The 20,499-nt window shown below is 36.1% G+C and overlaps 2 protein-coding genes, 1 long non-coding RNA gene and 1 pseudogene across 11 annotated transcripts in view; 1 reads left to right on the top strand and 3 right to left on the bottom strand.

The window, feature by feature from the left end:
- LOC147401745 (uncharacterized) overlaps window positions 1-20,499 on the bottom strand; it is a 37,340-nt gene that overhangs the window by 14,077 nt on the left and 2,764 nt on the right. The window lies entirely within an intron of this gene.
- Window positions 1,763-6,601, bottom strand: LOC147401748 (disease resistance protein At4g27190-like). Of its 8 annotated transcripts, none has more exons than XM_086443142.1 (5): window positions 6,446-6,601; window positions 3,066-6,295; window positions 2,316-2,486; window positions 2,045-2,100; window positions 1,763-1,959 (listed from the first exon to the last, which is right to left on the bottom strand). In XM_086443142.1, the coding sequence occupies exon 2, from the start codon at window positions 5,827-5,829 to the stop codon at window positions 4,030-4,032; it is 1,800 nt and encodes a 599-aa protein (XP_086299268.1). In that variant the 5' UTR covers window positions 5,830-6,295; window positions 6,446-6,601; the 3' UTR covers window positions 1,763-1,959; window positions 2,045-2,100; window positions 2,316-2,486; window positions 3,066-4,029. The 8 variants fall into 8 exon arrangements, with proteins under 8 accessions (XP_086299268.1, XP_086299265.1, XP_086299266.1 ...); XM_086443139.1 differs by having other exon boundaries at window positions 2,045-2,147; window positions 2,316-2,401; XM_086443140.1 differs by having other exon boundaries at window positions 2,316-2,401.
- Window positions 10,337-12,771, top strand: LOC147401747 (G-type lectin S-receptor-like serine/threonine-protein kinase CES101). The gene is made up of 6 exons (XM_086443146.1): window positions 10,337-10,496; window positions 10,597-10,799; window positions 11,052-11,262; window positions 11,605-11,842; window positions 11,976-12,129; window positions 12,235-12,771. The coding sequence occupies exons 1-6, from the start codon at window positions 10,376-10,378 to the stop codon at window positions 12,541-12,543; spliced, it is 1,236 nt and encodes a 411-aa protein (XP_086299272.1). The 5' UTR covers window positions 10,337-10,375; the 3' UTR covers window positions 12,544-12,771.
- On the bottom strand, window positions 16,438-20,242 carry LOC147401746 (uncharacterized; annotated as a pseudogene). The gene is made up of 2 exons (XR_015178673.1): window positions 18,217-20,242; window positions 16,438-17,284 (listed from the first exon to the last, which is right to left on the bottom strand). The product of XR_015178673.1 is annotated as an uncharacterized LOC147401746 (transcript).

The following is a 20,499-nucleotide window of genomic DNA, read 5'->3' as shown; positions in this document are numbered from 1 at the left end:
CGAACAAATAGTCCCTCCGCTTGATTTTTCGTTACCAGGAGCCTTATTTCTATATTCATTTGGAAGAAGTGATGCTTTAACATCATCCAAAATAATGAAATCCTTCCCTTGGAGCAAAGTCGTAACCAAATGCTCATACGATTTGGGAAGTGAAGATAAAAGGATTAGGGCTTTGTCCTCATCATCCAATTAACTTCAATATTCAATAATTTAAAAATAATCATATTGAATACATTGGATAGGAGTATTCATAGGCGTACCTTCCTTCATACGAAATGTATACAATTGTTTCTTTAGGTACAATCGGTTGGTAAGAGATTTGGTCATGTATAGACTTTCAAACTTCGATCATATCAATGTTGTAGATTTTTCATGCATCATGTTGTATGTGATCTCTTTTTCCAAACACAACCGAATTGTGTTGCATGCTTGAAAATCATACTCCTCCCAATCATCATCAGTCATATATGCAAGCTTACCATTCACCCCCTTTAATGCTCTGTGAAGACCTTGTTGAATCAAAACATCACGAACTTGGACTTGCCATAACCCAAAGTTGTTCTTCTCATCGAATTTCTCCACATCGAACTTGGTGTTGACACCTTCCATGAATTCTGTAGTCATCCCTTAGTTGATCCTCGCTTTGACACCAATTTGATGCTCAAAAACTCCCAATGACCGAGCAAGATTGATAAACTACAAAGATTCAAAAAGAGAAAACAAAGAACAAACTAGATTTACGTGGTTCGGCGCAAAATTGCCTACGTCCACGGATGGCGGTGATAAATCTTTAATTATGAAAACTGCGAGACTACAATACAAAGATTAGGGTTTCTGAACTTCGAATATACACGGCCCCCGAACCGCTGTCATGGGGGCCTATGGGTCCCCCACCCCCGACTTCAAGATACCCTCAAAAAACTCAAGTTAGGGCCATAAACCAGCGCATTCTCGTATCTGTCAGCATAAAAAATCTTACATCAGTTATCTATCTTGTATTTCGACCATCATCAAAGCTTCATCCCAGAATTTTGGGACGACTGAACGAATATTTCTTTCATTAAATATTGTTTAAAGTCATTCTTCTGTTTATTCAAATGTGTTAGTATCTGCTCCCACTACAGAGCTCTCACTACCTCAATCTATGCTCTCTTTCTTGGATTTTTTCATATCAACTTCTCTAGGATCTATTTTTTGCATTTTTTTTCTTTCAAATGACTGATGATATTAAATAGCCCTGTTATTATGGTCCATTGCTCTATCTGAGATTTCTTGGAACAGAACAAATGATTAATGTCTTTGGTGTATACCACCAATCCAATAGCAACACAGGTACGAAATTTGTGATATATTTGTAAAGTTTGACCTTCTTAATAATAGATTGTCTCATTTGGATAGGATCATACTGATCCACTTAGTAGTTGATTACATTGCTGATCAAGTAACCCAAGCTCCTACACAAACATAAATGCTCTTCAAATTTCTTAGCATTGCCCTTTACAATGGTCCATGAAACCAGGCTATATGCTGATCTTTTATGACACATGATAAGGTTATACAGATCAATACAAGGTTTTAGGTAGGCTTTTTATTCCTTTAATGCAGACCCAAGACACGTCCCTCAAGCAGATCGAGCTTTTTGAATTATTCTTCCTAACTATTATTGTAAAACAAGTCACAGTTAATAAACATGTAATTCTGTTCTCATATGAGACAAAGAATGAATTATATAAGTACTGAGAGAACATAGTTTCATGTAAGGTACATAAGATGAACGGTATTTCACATCATTCAACTCAATCTAGAGCTATATTATATGCCAATGCATGACTTATTATCTCTCCTCCTTTTGGATCCTTAGACATACACCATAGCACTTCTCACTGGTAAATGGACATTGCTATCATCTGGTAGAATTGCATAAAGATGGTTTAGTAGGAAGCCCATCATCATCTGTTCCTGGAGAAAATTCTACAATCTGTAAGATTATTCAAGTAAAATATACATCAAATGAACACAACTTCAGTCTACAAGGATTACATACACTTCATTGTATTTTGTTGCAAGCCAAATTCCATATCCACCAAGTGCAAAATGTTGCTGAAAGATGCCAATAGAGATTCAACTTTACATTGGCAAGCAATTCTCTGCTAAAACACAAAACAAAAGCTGATGTTGATAGTTTTTGCTCAGCCATTTCAATAGCCCCTTCCAACTCATGCAATACCCATTAATTGCAAGTTACATCTTAAAACAAGAAAGGTCTTTAACGCCGACTATCTACAATCGAATGAACACTCAGATGCGTAAGTGACCTGAAATTTGTAAAAGGAAAAGAAAAAAGTCTCTAATGCCCACTATCTGCCATCAAATGAACAGCCTGCTGCATCAACTAACTGACCTGCAGACACAAACCATTGAAGTCAAAAACAAATGGCAAACATGTTCTTACTTCTGTGCATGGACAAGAATTCTCCACCATTAACCTACACAACAGAAAAACAGCCTGATTGATAGCTATTGATACCTCAGACATCCAAACACATTAGATGTTAATTTGTACACCAAACTATTTTTTAAGTTTGGTCATATACAAAGATAACTGTTAGTAATCCCTGTTAGAATGAACGTTCAAGTTGAAGGTTCTAAGAGGATGAATTAATTGGATTATCAGGATTAGTTTGGCCGACACCAAATCTTTAGCTTACGATTATTTGCTTAAATTGAAGGCCTGTTGCATTTTGTTCATAATTTTTAATAATGAAGTAAACTGAGTAATCTAAAAAATTATTTAGAAGTTGAGATGGAGGATGGTTGTAAATTAAATAAATCTAAATTTTAAGCATATATATATATATATATATATGTAAACAGTGGGGTTGGGCCTGAGACTGTGAGTATCTTAATTCATGCTGAACAGAAGTTATGAATTACCAAGTGAAGTGAAGCTGTAATTTATGAAAACTGAAACTGAATCAGATTCTCTCGGAAATTAGTCAATCAGTTTAATTATATAGAAACAAAGCAAAAGGAGGACAGAATAATTGAGGAATCTTAGGTCTCACCCATTTATGTGCATTAATGATGACTCGAGGAGACTTCAATCTTCTTCATCATCTGTGCATTCTAATCCATCTTCTGATCCCGACGCCCATTGTACACCCCATTTAGTATATTTGGAGAAGTCATCGACTGGGTAGGATTCAGCTTCTAATTTTGGTCCGAAAGGAAGCCTCTTCAAATTTGGACATCTGTACACTGAAATGTGTTCTAAATGACAATCGAGAAGGAAACTTCCTTGGCAGATACTTGTTAGACATTTTAAGTTATACAGTTTAAGATGGCTTAACCGAGGTAGCAAACCACCCTGATGATCCGCTGCTGCTTCCTCTTCCTCATCATCTTCAATTGCAATTACTTCCCCCAATTCCTCACAGTCTGATACATAGAGCATTTTTAATTGCTGGAGACAGCGAGCTAAGCGAAATGAGAAGAGGTTCTTCAATCTAGTGCATTGTCGGATTACCAAAATTTGCAAATTTTGAAAGGTTTGGGAGCATTTAGTCTTTTTAATGGCAACCACATGCTGCTCATCATCCTCATCATCCCTCAATTGAGTCAAGGGTGGTGGTGGTGGTGGTAGCCCATTCACAATTTTCTTCATGTTGCACATCTTTCTTATCTCTAATCCCTCCAAACGTCCAAATAATGAATGTTGTGGACCCTCATCTATGTCGCAAGTGCTCATTAGATACTCTATCTCATCACATCCACCAACACCAAGAAATCTTACTGCATCCAACTCAACAAGATTGTTGAATAAAACATGGCAGCTGAACGACATCAACAATAACACCTCAGCTTTCTTGCATAATATTTTAACCCACTGGGAAATTGGATTCACCCCATCTATTTGGACTGCTTTCCAGTGAATTAATTGAGCCTCCCTGCTATGAAAATCATCCATACAAGTGAGTAGGACTGTGAAATAGGGTTGTTCCTTGGGACCCAGGACTACAACAAATTCTTTTAGATTTTCCCATGAACAGGAGGTATTTCTGTAGACGCACATCTCTTATTTTTTACATGGATTTGTAGTTTGACCAGATTCACTAATGATGCTACCTCTGCAAATCTAGCATTCTTCATTTTGTCTCCACCTTCACCTTCATTTGAACATCCCTCCTCCATGTTGTCCCATTGCCCAAACCTATTTAACATAAGCAATTCTTCCAACTTAGTCAGCCTTGACAAAACATTCGGTGTCACACATTCACGATTCGTATCCGTCAAATCTAAGCACCTTAAATTGGTGAGATTACCAATTTCTTTTGGCAACGTGCATAAATCTGACTTAGACAAACGAAGTATCTGTAAGTTCGTCAATCCTCCAAGTACGGATATGCTAGTCAATGCATGACATTCTTCTAGGTACAGAGTTCGGAGTTTTGTGAGGTCTCCAAGTGACTTGATTGACTTAAAAGAAGTGCCACTTAGATCCAAGACAGAAAGTGCTTTCATCCTTTCAAAGAAATTATCTTCATTTATTACTAGATTCCAATTTTTATTTAGTAGTAGGGTTCGGAGTCGTGGGCATTCCAATGGACTTTGGAGCTTAATTTCCATATTCTCCATGAATGAAATGCGTTTGTATCTATTGAGTTTCTCTTTCTCAGGCCACTCTCTCGATCCTACACCTGTTTTTACCAGAAACCCATTCTCATCTTCGGATGCAATTGATATGGCGACATCTCGAACCACATCATGCATTTTCACAGAATCGTCTTCATCGCCATCTAATAACAAACCACAATTCTTTAATCTTCTAACAAAATGAAGCAATTTGTCTGATGCATCCTCCAAACTCCCCTCTACCTTCAAAAATCCTTCTCCTATTCCGTAATCTCTCATCTGATTCAAAGGAATATTGTAGTCCTCCGGGAACAAGCAAAAGAACAAGAAGCAGAACTTGATTTCTGACCCTTTCAAATGGTCGTAGCTGTATCTCAGAGATCTGATCACTTCTGGGATTATACCTTCTAATTCAATTGAATCAGGATTTTCTAATGCCCTTAATGCATACTTCCATTCAAATTCTTCTTCCACATCTCTCAAAGATGACCCTAGTGTAACAATTGCCAGCGGTGAGCCCTGGCATTTTCTTACAATCTTTTGTGCAAGTGGTGTCAAAGCAGGCCTTGTAACTACATTACCTGCTTTTTCTTTGAATAGAACCCAGGATTCTTCTTCAGAGAGGGCTTCCACTTTGATTGCAATTTGAATTCCCATTTCACGACAAACATCATGTATTCGTGTTGTGATGATGACTTTGCAGCCTAGGTTTTCTATTCCACTAGGAATTCCAATATCAGTACCAATCTGCAATATCTTCCACACGTCGTCCAATATTAAAAGGACCAACCCCTCGTCCTGCAACCTCTTGAACAGTTTATCGGCTCTTGCTTGTGGGTCACTGTCAGCCCCAAGCTTCAAGCCTAGCCTGGCCCCAATTTCATCTTGAATCCTTTTGAAGTCTGGAGAGTTGGACACAGTCACCATTATAACTTTCTTGAAGAGTTGGCTTCCTTGGAGTTCATTGTTTGGTTTGCGTACGAGGGTCGTCTTCCCTATACCACCCATCCCGTAAAGCCCAATGGATCTGATGCGCTCATCATTTAATGCCTCCATGACCTGATTCATAGCCAAATTCCTGGATGACAACCCATCTACATGATGGGTTCGCACTGGTACGACACTTGGAGGAGCTGGATTGTGAGAAACCGTACTGAAATTTCCTTTTGCTTGGAGTTCATTGACAACAAGTAACATCTGCACTGCCTGTTTGCTTAACCTGCGACGCGATGTCCAATCTGGACACAATCCCTTGAAACAACTCTTGTTTTCCCTCACTTGTTCGTCTAAACTTGTCAAGTTCACCCTAGCAGTGTCAACCTCTTGCAACCAGTTAAGCACTACTTGATTGATTTCTTCCAATTTCCTGCGTGCCTCTTCGTACTCAGACGACTCGCTTGGTTCCTGAGGTTCTCAATGTTCTTATCAACATTTATAAGATAAGAAATTTGGCGCTTAAGAGGAACAACCAAACACTTGCCTAATTCTGTGACGGGCGTAACCAAGATAGACAAGAGTGCCATGGTGGCCATCTTTGTAGAACACAAATGAACACTAAATTTTGTAAAAGAAAAGAAGAGAAGAAAGGTGTGGTGTACCTCTTAGTGTTCACTCAAAGATGAAGGTGGAAAATTGTGAAGCAGTACCAGAACCAATCTCAATCCTGCTTGCAAAATGAGTAAACAAACTTCATCAGTTGGAACTTAAAAATAAAAAAATAAAAGAAATGAAAGAGTAGAGAAGAAACAGAAAAAAAATAAAAATGAAAACATTCAAGATTTGTTGATGGTTGTTCTATGTTAGTAGTTATTACCTTTGGAATATCGATTGAGTTGTATGTAGAAGGGAAGGGAAGGAGACAAATGAAGAAATTCTCAATGTGGCAAGTAGTGTTATTAATTTAGGAAGATGAGATGATAGACTTGTTCGCAATATTTTGAACTTCTTAACTTTAAAGTGTACAACTTTTTTTTTTCTTTTTGATAATGAAGAGTATCTGGGCCAGTTTGCGCGCACCAGACTAGTCCCTATGCCCCGCACTCAGGCTATGCCCCACTACTTGAAACGGTGGATGGCCACCAAGGTTTTTTATGGGTTGTGGGATTCAAACTTGAGACCAAAGGGTACAACTTTTTATGAGAGGCTCTTTAAACACATTTTTTTTTAATAATTGAAAAAAGTATCAGCTTATAGAAGCAAGTAGACCAAAACCAACAATAGTAAAATGCTGATAACAGCTAAGAACAGGTACCCTCCACCAAGGGCGGAGCCAGGATTTTTTGTCAGTGGGGGCTAAGTGTTAACGTCGGTTCACTGTTAATCTTACTTTTCTTCTATGCCAATGTTGGATTCATCTCTACAAATGATGGTTGGATAATAATCTCTGTAATAAAGTTGCTAACATGTAGATAAACTATATGTTTAATCTATTTTGACGTGTTGACATGCCCCTTGACTTCTGTCTTCACTTATCAACTAAATAAAAAAATACTTCGAAATCATTGATTTGTCTTCCAAAACTAGTCATCTTCAATCTCTTGGATGTGATGAAGATAATGGCAATGAGAAGATAATGAAGGTGGTGATGATAATAATGAAAAGAGTGATGAGATGATGTTAACAATGATGACGGTGTTGATGCTGGTTGTGATAGTGATGAGTGATGGTGATAAGGGCATTGGGGTCATTTTCAATTAGGGCATTGTGGTTCTTTCCAATTAGCCTATAGGAAAACACCAAAGTCAAGAGGCATGGCATTGGTTTGAAGAAAATAAGGATACTTGGTAAAAATGTTAAAAGCTATATCATTAGAGTAAGACTAGCCTTACTTACCCAAGGGCTTTGAGCTTAGCTTATGGCATCCAAAAACAAGATCCGATGCCAGAGGATTATAGAAGAAAAAATTCTAAGAATTTAAAAAAAAAGAAAAAAGAAAAAAAAGTTATTTTTCATCATGAATTTTAATTTTAAATTTGGTAGTTCAGTGAAAACTTGGTAGCCCTCCTCCATTCAAAACCTTAATGGTATATCTTGTTGGATATCCCCTTTAGCTGATAAGGTGAGGACCAGGTGTTGATGAGAAATTAACACTCACCTAATCAATTTTTCAACATTTGATTTCTCTTTTTGAAACATTTGAATTAAGGGTTTTTTTTTTTTGAGAGAGTGAAATGAAGAGGCCACACCAATCCCTTTTTAAGGTCATTTTTATTACAACTTTATTGGTGTGTTACCAAACTTGTGAGCACTAAATCCATAGGTTAAAGTTGTTAATTGGCGGTGCAAAAAGAGAAGTAATCTTTGGGATACATTTTTATTTGAGATTCTATTGCCACACCAACTTTTACTAAGAGCACCCCAATTCATATGATATCAAAGAAGACTTTAGCAGATATCTTAGGGTGCTATGGCAATAGAAGTTGTCTTTCATTTTAGAGAAGAATCCGACTATTTGGTGAAGTTACATTGTAATCATAGAGTTCTTTTCTCTTAATGTTGGTATCCTCTAGTTTTATCTAAGAGAGGGCGTATGTTAAGGCTATTATTTACATAGTAAAAGTTTCTTGATTGGATTAGATCCTTTGATTTATCTCTTGACCTTGAAGCATGTTTTTAAGTAAAAAAATTATAATTTTCTTTTGTGATTTGTTTGCGTTATTTTATTTTCAATTTTATTTTGCATTTTATAATCTAAATGATGAATATCCATTAACTTGCACACAGAAGGATTCAGTTATTTTATATGCAAATCATGGACTGATAAACACAAGATGTATGATTACCTCAAATAAAATCAAATGAATAATTTGTAACGCCGAAACATAGGACTTGTACTGTAAAGACTTGTATGAACTCTGAGAAGGTAATAAACCAAATTTAAACATATGAATGATGATTAGCGAAAGAAGCTTGATCGGAAAAAAAATGTTGGATTTATCTGATAATAACTCCACAGGACCACATGATATTCTTCTTAAAATTCAAAGTGGGAACTTTGATTCTTAATCTCAATACCACAAACGTCGATCTTAAAAATTCAAAATTTTCAATTTTTGAGCTCCACACTAGATCAATCTCTCCGAAATACCCAAAATGCATATTTATAATGGAGAAATGGACACCCAAATCAAATGTTACAACTAAATTTTCAAAATTTTGAGTATCGTGTTCTCAATTCATCATTTGTTGTCATGAATCATTGAGAATGATAAATAAATAAAAATTCTAGTTAAATCTTTAAAATATGTGTATATTATTTTCCATTCATCATTCATCGTCATAAATCATCAGAATGGATCGCAATCAATTGTCGTATAGCCTTCGAACATCTCCAATGCAGTTACCCATACCCATTTATGGGTCATTTGGGTATGAATGGGGTGTGCACTCCAACCTTCTGCCCAAAAATTTCTACACATAAATATTATGAAATTGTGATATTTTCAACTAATTGCCTGATTTTTTTTCCTTCCAAAACAGATGGGCCAACATTGTGGAGGATTAGGGTACTCAAAATCCCATGATCCCAAAAAATGGTGTGGAACCGGTAGTGTGTTGGAGATCCCATGATCCGCCCCCTACTATAATAACTACAAATATTATCTAAGATCTATGCCATTGGATGGCCCTTAAAATTTGTATGCACAAATCTCTAGAAATATTGTATAAAAAACATTTCTCTATTATGGTATCATGAAATCTGATTGTCGAGTCATTTTTTTGCTCACTGCCCAACAACTGTTTGATATGTGTTGTAAATGACAAGCAATAGGATCTCCTACTCACACGTCCTCAGCCCACAAATTTTATTTTTAAGATTTTAAATGCTAAAAGAGTCATTGGGCCCACATGGATTGTCACACTAACAGTCTAACACCACGGTCTTCTAGATTTCGTGAAAAAACTAATATTCACAATAAAACCAAAAAAAGTTTTTTAAGCTTGATCTAAGATTTTGAAAATGAATGACTATCAAGCACCCAAATTTAAAGAGAAAAAAGATAACTTTTTTTTTCTTTCATACGCATTAAGGATATTTTGGACCAATGGATTAAATCCTTCTTGAGCCCATGGGCCCCTTGTGCGCGTGCGTGGGCTTATCCAAGTCTCTCTCTCATATACACTTAAGTGATATAAGAAGTTCTATATAAGAACTAGACAATTTTCTTATTCCTATCCGATGTGGGACTAAAGAGTTTCTCTTATAAACTCAATAATCTTATAAACCACATACAACAAACCATGGCTAATAGGGGTTCTTTGGAGCTGATTTGTCATTCACCCATAATGAATTTTTGACAACTTAAAACATGAAACTATTCTCTTCAATGAGATGAATAAGTTTCCAAGTGGTCCAACTACAAAAAAGTAATGGGACCCACTTGAATCGTAGCTCAAATATCCCTACTTGATCACAAAAATCTGCATAGAAATGCAGATTTTTCCAACTATGTATACGAGTAGATAATCAGTAGAAATATTCAACTGCAGATTTTTCCCTATTTGCGCCACATATCAAACGTTTGTTGGGTTTGAGCAAATTTACTCACAAATCACTCCTGATTGTGGTACTAGTATACATATTTGAGTTGGTAAAGGCTAAAGCTTTAGGAGAGTTGATCCCATGGCATTAGTTCAAATCCTTCAAACCACGAACCCCTTACTTACCTAGGAAAAAAAAACCAACAAAATACTTAAAATAAATAAAACGAATAATAGTGTATTTGTGATAATAAACAAGTTAATGATTTTGTTCTTCAATGCAGAGAAAAGCTGGTGGAAATGGCTCATCATTGCACTGGCAATTGCTATAGTAATGTCCCTTTTGGCTTCTTTAAGCTACTTGAGGTGGAAAAGACTAAAAGGTAAACTCTCATAGTCAATTGTTGAGTAAATGAATTTATAGAAATATATTTGAGCTAAAAATCATTTTTTTTTCTCCCTAATTATTGTACCCAACTGTAGAAACAGAGGCAAATGAAGAGGAGGAATTACTTGAATTAGGAGCTCTACCTTCTGGTAAATTTGGTGAAGAAAATCTGCACGAAAGACATGGAAAGAAGACTAATGAGTTGATATTATTCAAGTTTGATAGCATAGTGGCTGCCACAGATAACTTCTCATCTACAAATAAGCTCGGAGAGGGTGGATTTGATCCTGTTTACAAGGTAACTCTTTTTTGATGGATAAGTTGATTGGTTTGCTGAACTAGATGCGAAATCATGGAGGTTACCCTCAGAAAAAATGCTCTGCTTTAAGGCTGGTGTATCGTCAGTAGTGAAACGGCTTGTTTGGCTTTCTTCTTTTTGACTAATAGGACTAATGACCTTCAATTCATTTGTAATTTACTACTAATATCTACTCTTTCTTTAATCAAACTCATTAACATGATTTTTATTACATATATTAATAATTTTCAGGGAAACTTACTCGAGGGACATGAAATAGCAGTGAAGAGACTTTCAAGGAATTCAGGGCAAGGGTTAAAGGAGTTCAAAAATGAGCTTGTACTAATTGCCAAACTCCAACATAGGAATCTTGTAAGGCTTTTGGGTTGCTGCATTAAAGGAGGAGAAAGGATGTTAATTTATGAATACATGCCCAACAAAAGCTTGGACTCCTTCCTCTTTGGTTCGTGACACTCTAAATTATGTAGTAATCTGATTTTCTTTACTTTCTAATTTATCTATATATAGTACCAAGCACATCAAAGAATGTGTCGATTGAAGATGTGATCATGATAGAGTTAAATGGTAAAATATGCTGATGCATTATATGAAAATGAATTGGTTTTATTTTCTAAGACGACTTAAGATCTTTCAATTCTTAATGTACTAGAAATTATAAAGAACAACTGTGGCAATAACACTTCTCCTCACCAATTTGTTTGGTTTTCTTTATTTTGACATTCATAAAACATACACAAGAAAGATTACTTAGTATCTATATGTACAATTTTTTTGTTTTTGGCAGATCCCGTTGGAAGAGAGCTTCTAGATTGGAAGAAACGTATCAATATCATTGAAGGGATTGCGCAAGGGCTTCTCTATCTACATACGTATTCTAGATTAAGGGTGATTCATAGAGATTTGAAAGCTAGTAACATCTTACTAGATGATGAGATGAACCCAAAGATCTCAGATTTCGGCATGGCAAGGATTTTTGGATTGAGAGAATCCGAAGCAAATACAAATAGAATTGTTGGGACATAGTAAGCAAACCATGAAAATACCACTACACTTCTGATATTTTTCAATGCATAATACAAAATTTTCAGATAGCTTGCACCAGCTTTTGCACATTACTTACCATTAGTAATAATGTTGTTTAATGGTTTGATATAGTGGTTATATGTCTCCTGAATATGCAATGGAGGGCACTTTCTCAGAGAAGTCAGATGTCTTTAGCTTTGGAGTGTTATTGCTAGAGATTGTTAGCGGAAAGAAGAATAATACCCACTTCAGTACTTCTGAACGCAATCTCAATCTCATAGGATATGTAAGTTGCTAATATGAAATCCATTTAGTTATTGAAAATTTTAATTTTCTAAGTTCGAGTTGGATTAATGTAATACGTAAAACTGAACTTTCTTGATTTCTTCAGGCGTGGGAGCTGTGGGAAAAAGGTGCAGGTATTGAGCTAATGGATCTGATGATGGATACTACATGTCCCAAAGATAAAATGTTGAGATGCATTCAAGTGGGTCTTCTATGTGTACAAGAGAGTGCAACTGATAGACCCACCATGTTAGATGTTGTTTCAATGTTTGCTAATGAAGCTATGCCTTCACCTGTTCCGAAACAACCAGCATTTTATAATGGCCGAAGTGTGGTGGGGGCAGATTTACTTAAAGATACGTCAGAAAGTTGTTCCCTAAATGGCCTAACTAAGTCTGAAACAGAGGCACGGTAGATATATGTGTGTGTTAAGTTTTGGTTGAAATTTTTGTCTTTCTTCGTAATTAATGGTTCCGCATGTATTATATAGATGTACTTATTTGATATGGAAGACAACCCTTTTCTCTTTTCTTCTTTGGTGAACTTGATAGTTTATGTTATTCTTCACTGGCTGGCTGGGACACCAATTGTTGTGCATGCCTACTACATGGCTCAAACTAAGTTATAGGGAGATTTGAATTGTATTTAATTTTTTGTTATTTTGTTTCTCTTATTGAGATCCATCTTCGTAGTGCAACTCCAAGTGCCATAGTTGTCGTCAATTAATGGCTGCAAACTAAAATAGCACTAAATTTTATCTTAGTGGTAGACATAATATGGATTTGAAGAATCAGATTGGTAGTCAACAGATAAATTGATACCTCATCAATTGGGAAAGTTGTACTAAATGCCATGTGTAAAAATTACAAGAGAAATGAAGATGGTAACAAGGTGTAGGATCGTTGATTTGCAACAAGCCAAAAATGCAGTAGTTGAATGTCAATCACCAAAAAATAACTACTTCATTAATTAAATTTTGAATCAATTACGACCATTATATAGTCTCTTTATGGGGGGGAAGGCTAATATCCAATTATTCAAGGGGATATTAGCATACTCCATGACTTCCATTTTTTTAAAATAATATTAAACGTGGGGATATTAGCATACTCCATGACTTCCATTTTTTTAAAATAGTATTAAACGTGTAGACATCCCATTTTTTCCTAAACCAAGTCAGCAAGAAATAAAAATCTTTTCAAAACGGATTTGGCTGAAGGTTATTTCTTCAAAAGCTTTAAAGCTCATCAATTGGCAAGCCACAAGGCCTCAAAGGTCATTTTAACGCATGGATTTTTGCTTGGCCATGAGTCACTTATGAACTAGGCCATTTGTGGCCTAGTCCTTGCCTCAACCATGGACCAGTGGTAATTTTGCCTAATATGGGGGTGACCCACGACTTGGTACATTTGTGCACAGTGCCTTGGTCACCCAAAGACCAAATCTGTTGGATAGTTACAAGTCCATGTGTGCTCGAATTTGTTTAAGTGAAATTATACTCTAAACCTCTTTTAAGTGACTTTTTCCACTAGAAAATCCCTCCTTTTTACCTTTTTATCCTCTCATTAACTTTCTAATTATTCCCCCACCTTTACTTTCTAGTAATTCTCCAATTCCTTCAACTTTGACCCCAAGTTCTTCTTGGTCCCCTTTTGAGTTGAATTACCACCTTAACCCCATCTTGTTATAACTAATTTAAGGTGATTTACTCTTATGCCTATTGTGAAAGACTAAATCGTCTTCTATTCGGATCGTCCATTCACATCATCAATGCGCATCTCGGGGTAGACACGTGACATCATATAAAGAGAATTCTATCTTATCAAGGAATATTCCATATTTAAAAGGATTAATCTCCTTTTTATGTAATTGATATTTCAGATAAGGGACAATGTGGTAACTTGTAATTAATTAGGGTTAAGACTCTAATTAGGATTTTTCTATTTAAAAAGTTGGAGGCCATTGTAAAAAAGGGAGAAGGAGAAAATATGGAGAGGAAAAAGAGACTATGTAACTAGAGATCTATACTGAAATGGCTCCTCGAACCCGTGGAGTAGGCACGTTTGTCGAACCACGTAAAAATTTCGTTGTGTTATTTTTTTTTTCTTTATTTTTTCTATTATTTCTATAATTTATAGGTGAATGATCTGACTAAACATTAAATTTTGAGGTCAATCACAAAAATGACCTCCACAATTGGCACCGTCCGTGAGAAACTGAATAAGGGACATGACATACACATGGAGATCGGGGGTGAGTGAAAGTTCGATAACTCATGAATCTCAGGCAAGTTTGAGATTCAATGATTTGTAGATCGGGGGACTACTGGGAAGATGAAACCTTCTCCGCATAGGATTTTTGGATTGACTTTGCATAGGATGGATCACGATGGATTATTAAATGGCAAGGGCGCAACCGTTTCCTAATCAAAAGGAGAGCAAAAGAAGAAAGAGGAAAAAAAAATTAAAAATTAAAAACAGGGTTGTGACTGTGGGTACCAGGAGGCGAGAGGAGAGGCATCCCTTCGCTCAACACTTCTCTCTCCAAACCCTAACCCTAATCCATCTTCTCTCTCTCTCCACGAATTTTATAACCCTAGTTGCTCAACCACCTGTTTTGATAAATTAAATGAACTTCAATTCGACTCAGTTTTGAAATCTCTATAGGAAACCAACACCGATCGAAATAACACTGAAGGATCTGATGATCGTTTCTCAAGATCGTCGGCATCTCGATTTCTTCGAAATGCAACATGGATTGGCGCAGCAACATCTGCTAGCAAGATTTTGGGGTTACATAGGGAGATTATTCTGGTTGCAGTCTTAGGGGGAAAAGAGGAGTTAATTGTGGGGGGGATACTCCTCAACTTCTGATGTTTATGGAGAACCATCTTCTCAAAAGGGTTAGGGCTGAGACCGTGAACTACGGCAACAAAGGATTAAACCTCATATGTTCAGCGTACATGGTTTAGGGGCGGAGAGATCCCAGATTTTTAATGATGCAACCAGGTTTACCATGTCCAATATGGCTTTACTGGCTCCCAAATTCAGGCTGCCTTCAACTAACCAAGACAGGAAGAAGGAAGATGGGAGTACCCAACTGCCAGGTATTTACTTACCTTTTTGTTGAATATATATTAAATGATAAAATTTTGGTATATCACATGCACATCAAAGATTAATGTACATTGATTTTATATTTGGTGCATAAAGCCATTAGTCTAGAAACAGAACTTGTATATAGGGTGTGTTGGATTCATTACTTGCTTATACATCAATGTAGATGTATAAGACTATTTTATTGTTTCATTAGAAAGTTTGATAAAATATTCTGACTTTAAAATTAAGAAGTAATATTAAGTAACTTAGTTTATAATTTAATTTATAATTCAATTTATTGTTGTATGATTGGGGACTTAGTTCGAGTTCGTAATAAGAGTCCCATGTGACCTAATTTGTTACTTGAGAAGGCTCGAATTAAAAGTAGTATGGGGCTAACCTCGTACTCAACTTAATTGAGTTTAGGGATTCTATTAAGGTGAGAGGTTCAGCTCATGATTCTAATAGGTCTTAACTCTCTATCGCATGATGCGATTAGGGTGTTTTTTGACAGATAACCCCCGTAGGGGTGATATGAATTGAAAAAACATGAGGTGTAGAGAGAATAGTTCGATGAAATTGATCGTAGAGGTAGAGAGGGAAGTTTTGATACCAAGCTCTGATACCAAGTTCGAGTTTAGAGAGAAGAAGATTAAGAGAAAAGATTAATTATTGATTAGCCCTAATTAGGCTATATAAAGATTACATAATATAAGTAAAGTGAAAAGACCAAAAAAGACATAACCTCATAAACAGACTTATTTAACAGATATAATCTGTATAATAAAACACAATGGTTGTCTTCCCTCAATGTTTATCTCCGATAAAGGGATTTTCAGACTCAATCCCGCACATATCTCGAGGAAAAATTTCAACCTTATTTACTAGTCTCTTCTCCCTTCCCAAGAATATCCTTCAACTATTGCCTCCTTCCCTTCTACCCAATTTTCAATAATACCCCCTACGATGTTATTGCCTTTGCCCTTCTACACCGTTTCCAATCATACTGCTACAACTTTATTGTCTTTCCTCTTTTACCCCCTTGACCACAAAGAGGATGACCGTGCCGTGGGCACAGGCAAACTCTAGTGATTTTTTTTTTGAAAAAATATCAATAGTAGAAAAATCAAAAAGAAACAAATACACCAGTCCAATAACAGAAAAATCAATAGCCCATTGATAAACCTGACAGATTAAACAAAACTACACACATCATCTCAAGAGAGGGAAACAAGGAAGAAAAGTAGAAACATCCAAAATTAAAACTCCTTGGTTGAAAATAAGTAAGCCACCCATCTCTTGGAGACTCAAGGGTGCTGACAATTATGTAATGCAGCTCGATGAATGATGTAATTAGAGATAAGTAGGTTCAAAAGTTGATGTTCCTGGATTTAAATGGGCATTTGCAGCAACTATAATATGGCATTTCACTGTATCAAAAGTTCATAAAATAGAGTTTTTCAATGTGATACTAGAGAAAAGGCTGAAAATCAGTTTTTTCAATACTTCATGCACATCCTAGTCCAACCTACTTCAAGCGCAATCTAATGTCCACCACCACAACCCAAAAAGGCCTAAAGAACCATTTGGTTTGTTCATTCAACACTAAAAGGGAGGGGGGAGGTGCTAGCCAAATACTAAATAACAGGCAGAGGGCCCACCAAAAAATTAAATAAATAAATTTTTAGATATTTTTGTAGAATATCACGACTTATTGGGGGTGGAGCCAAGATTTTCTTGTAGGGAGGGAATAAAATATAGTTAATGGTAAAGTTGAAGAGCTTGAAGATCACTGATTTTGAGAGAAAACAAAATCAAGGTTTTTACTTAGGGGTTGAGGAAAAGGTTATTTAAGACTCAAGTCAAGTGAAAATGTCATCAATTTAAAAACATATGTAAATTCAATATACACCAAAACCACAACATGACTCCCTTGACCTCAGTCTTCTCCAATAGAGTAATGTAAAATGAGCTACCTCGTCTTCAACTTGAAATTGCACATGCTGTCCCAATGATAGCATCAGCATAGGAGAGTGAAACTTGCATTTGCTGTGAGACCTACACAGAAAACCACACTTCGATGTTAGTTAGGAGTTTATTTAGTATTCTTGTTTTGCAAAGCTCATATTTTAATTGAGTAGCCAACAAGTTCTAGAATTTAGGTTTTTTAATAATCCTTGTTTGGAAAGTCATTGATTAGGAGATTTACAAAGTGACTTGTTCAAGTACACAAGTAGCAGACAACCCGAAGCATTATATGTTTTTGTAATCATTTTATTTTATAAAAATATTGAATACTATTTGTTTTGGCTGTATATGCTACTGTGCTCTTTGAATGTTAATAAACTTTAACTATAACTGTAATCATAAGCCATCAGAACAATCATTTACGGGATTTACTGATTCCTAAGAGCAGATTCATCCTTTTAACTTAACTTTAACTATCTTATCTGGTCCGGTCATTTGATTTGGTAATAAAAATAAAAAATAACGAATAGAAAAGAATTCATGGCTTGGACCGTATCCACCGGTCCTTCTCCAATCTTAGTGAAATCCATATTTCTAGCAGTACCTCCAAGAATTTGATGACCTAGGGCTCTATGACTCAAACTATCAGTTTGCTTCAAATCATCAAGTTCAAACAATTTTTTTATCCTAAAATTCAGAGCTATAAAGCTTTTTTTTTTTTTTTTTGCTAATCTACAACATGTTTGAGCCTAAATTCAAATCTGTTAGTGTGATTTTTTTTTTTTTTTTTTTTTTTTTTTTTTTTTTTGCATAGTTTTTTCTTGCACCCTGATAAGCTCTATTTTAGCTCAATTCCTAAATTTCCAGCAAATAATAACCCTAGGCCAAGGAAATCACAATGATAATCATGATAAGAAATTTCCAAAATAATAATAATAATAAATTAAAGCATGCCACTAGTTATAGTGCTCCTTGAAATGATTGGCTAATTACTAACAAAACATGGAGTATGTTACCTATACCTTAGCCTTCTAGCAAGAACTTACAAAGCACCTCTATGTGTGCATGATCTTTTCCATCCTTCACAAGCAAATTCAACACCATTGATGAGGTCTCTGCATTTGATGAGAAACCCCTCTCAACCATTTTGTTGAGAAAATGCATTGCCATAAGAACAGCATTATTTTGAAGGAGCCCTCGAATCATGAGATTGAATGTGACATCATTTGGAGTAGAACCCTTTTCTTCCATTTCCGATAACAAATCTTCGGCTTCTCTTAGCATACCTTCCTTAAGAAAGCCATTAACCATTATGTTATATGTTTGAGTATTGGGTTGCAAACCTTTGGTAGAAAGGTTGCAAAACAATTCCTTTGCCTCCTTCACATTCCCAACTTTGCACATATTGTCAATGATGATGCCATAAATTACAATGTTTGCTTTCAGTCCGGTACTTTCCATTATATGAAACAATTTCATTGCCTCAGAAGAGTAATTGTTTGTGTATAAACCATCCAACAATATGCTGTACGTGAAGATATCTGGAACTTGGCCATGAGTTCGCATCTCATTGAAAATCTTTTGAGCATCCACAACTCTTCCCACCTTGCATAACCCACCTATAAGTGTGTTGTACGTAATTGTGTTGGGAGTCAAACCTCTATGACGCATATCTTCACAAAGTTGCATGGCCTCATCCAATCTCCTAGCCTTGCAATAGCCATTGATCAAAATGGAATAGCCATAAACATCAGGTCCATGACCACTAATGACCGTTGCATCAAAAACCTTTACTGCCTCTTTCATTTGGCCTTGCAAACAGTATCCATCTATCAATGTATTATACATGACTGTGTCAGGCTCTTCACCTCTTTGAATCATCAATTCCAATAGTTGATGTGCTTCTTTGGCCATTCCTTCTTTGCAAAGAGCATTTGCTAGTATGTTAAATGATAATATATTTGGAGATATGTTACGGTCTATCATTTCATTGAGTAACCTTGTTGCTTCTTTCCATTGACGTGAAATATATAGTGCACGAATCAAAGAATTGTACGTGACAACATCGGGTTGAACACCACTTTGAGACATAACTTCAAATACATCATGTGCTTCCTTAGTCCTCCCATCCTTACAAAGACCTTCAACCAAAATGTTAAAGTTTATTACATCAGGTGAGATTCCATGGTTCACCATGTCGTAGAACAAGCTTCCAGCTTCTTTAAACAGGCCCAAATTGCATTAACCATGAATTAAAGAGTTATAAGTGAAAATGTTGGGTGGCACAATCATTTCTCGAAAGAGGTGCAGTTCCTCATTTATCGGACTATCCTTGCAAAGTCTGTCAATAATACAATTATACATTACTGTATTAGGCTTCCCAAAGCTTCCTCCTTTGTTGTACTCCTCCATCACCCTTATCAAACTAAGAGCCCCATCAACGTCCCCACTCTTGCAAAGCCCATCAACAACTGTACCATAAGTGACTTCATTGGGTGAATACCCATTCACCACCATTTTATTAAACAACTCCATCGCCTGCGTTACTTTATCGTCCTTAAACAGCCTCCTAAGCAGAATGTTCGAAGTTACGGCATTTGGTTTGAACCCAAGTTTCAGAATCTTCCCCAAAATAGAAAAACCGAAATCAACACGACCCAAATTTCCGTAGCAATTAATCAAGGTGTTAAACGTGGATAAATCTGGTTGGATTCTTCCATTTCCTTCTTCTGCTAAAGAAAAATCCATTGTTCTTCTAAATAGAGAAAGGACGGTAGAATAATGTTTCATCCTGGAGATGACTACAAGCAGTTGATTAAAAGGAAAAATGGAGAAGGGATGATTGGGTCGCACTTGAAGGACCAAACGATTGAACAAACCCAATGCCTCATCAAGCCCAAGTGTTCCAGATTTACACTTATCTCGTACCAAAATCTCGATCGGAATTGAGTGGTCTTTTTGTTCTGTAGTTTTGGAATGAAAGAGCATAAAAGGAGAGAATGTGATAAACTTTTGATGATAAAAAAAAGAGTATCTTCTTAATTTTAATGTAAACATATTCTATGAATAAGAAGTAGAATACAGATTTCAGATCACAGAGTTAAAGGTTTACTACTCATTTTTTCTCTATGGGATGATGAGTCATGACACGTGAGCTCTGCAATGTATTGTACTCTTGATAGTCGGTAGAAAAACACTTCGGGGTTTTTAGTGTTTTGGGTGAAAGTTACAAGTTCAGGCCTCAACTCTTTTAAATTGGCATTCTGTGCTGGGGTGACACAAAAGTGACAAATACACGTGGTGTC

The sequence above is a fragment of the Akebia trifoliata genome, chromosome 5 (assembly GCF_017979445.1).
Source record: "Akebia trifoliata isolate Shusen 1 chromosome 5, ASM1797944v1, whole genome shotgun sequence".
NCBI lineage: Eukaryota > Viridiplantae > Streptophyta > Magnoliopsida > Ranunculales > Lardizabalaceae > Akebia > Akebia trifoliata.
Note: the sequence above shows the minus strand (reverse complement) of the source record. Positions and strands in the feature narration are given on the sequence as shown.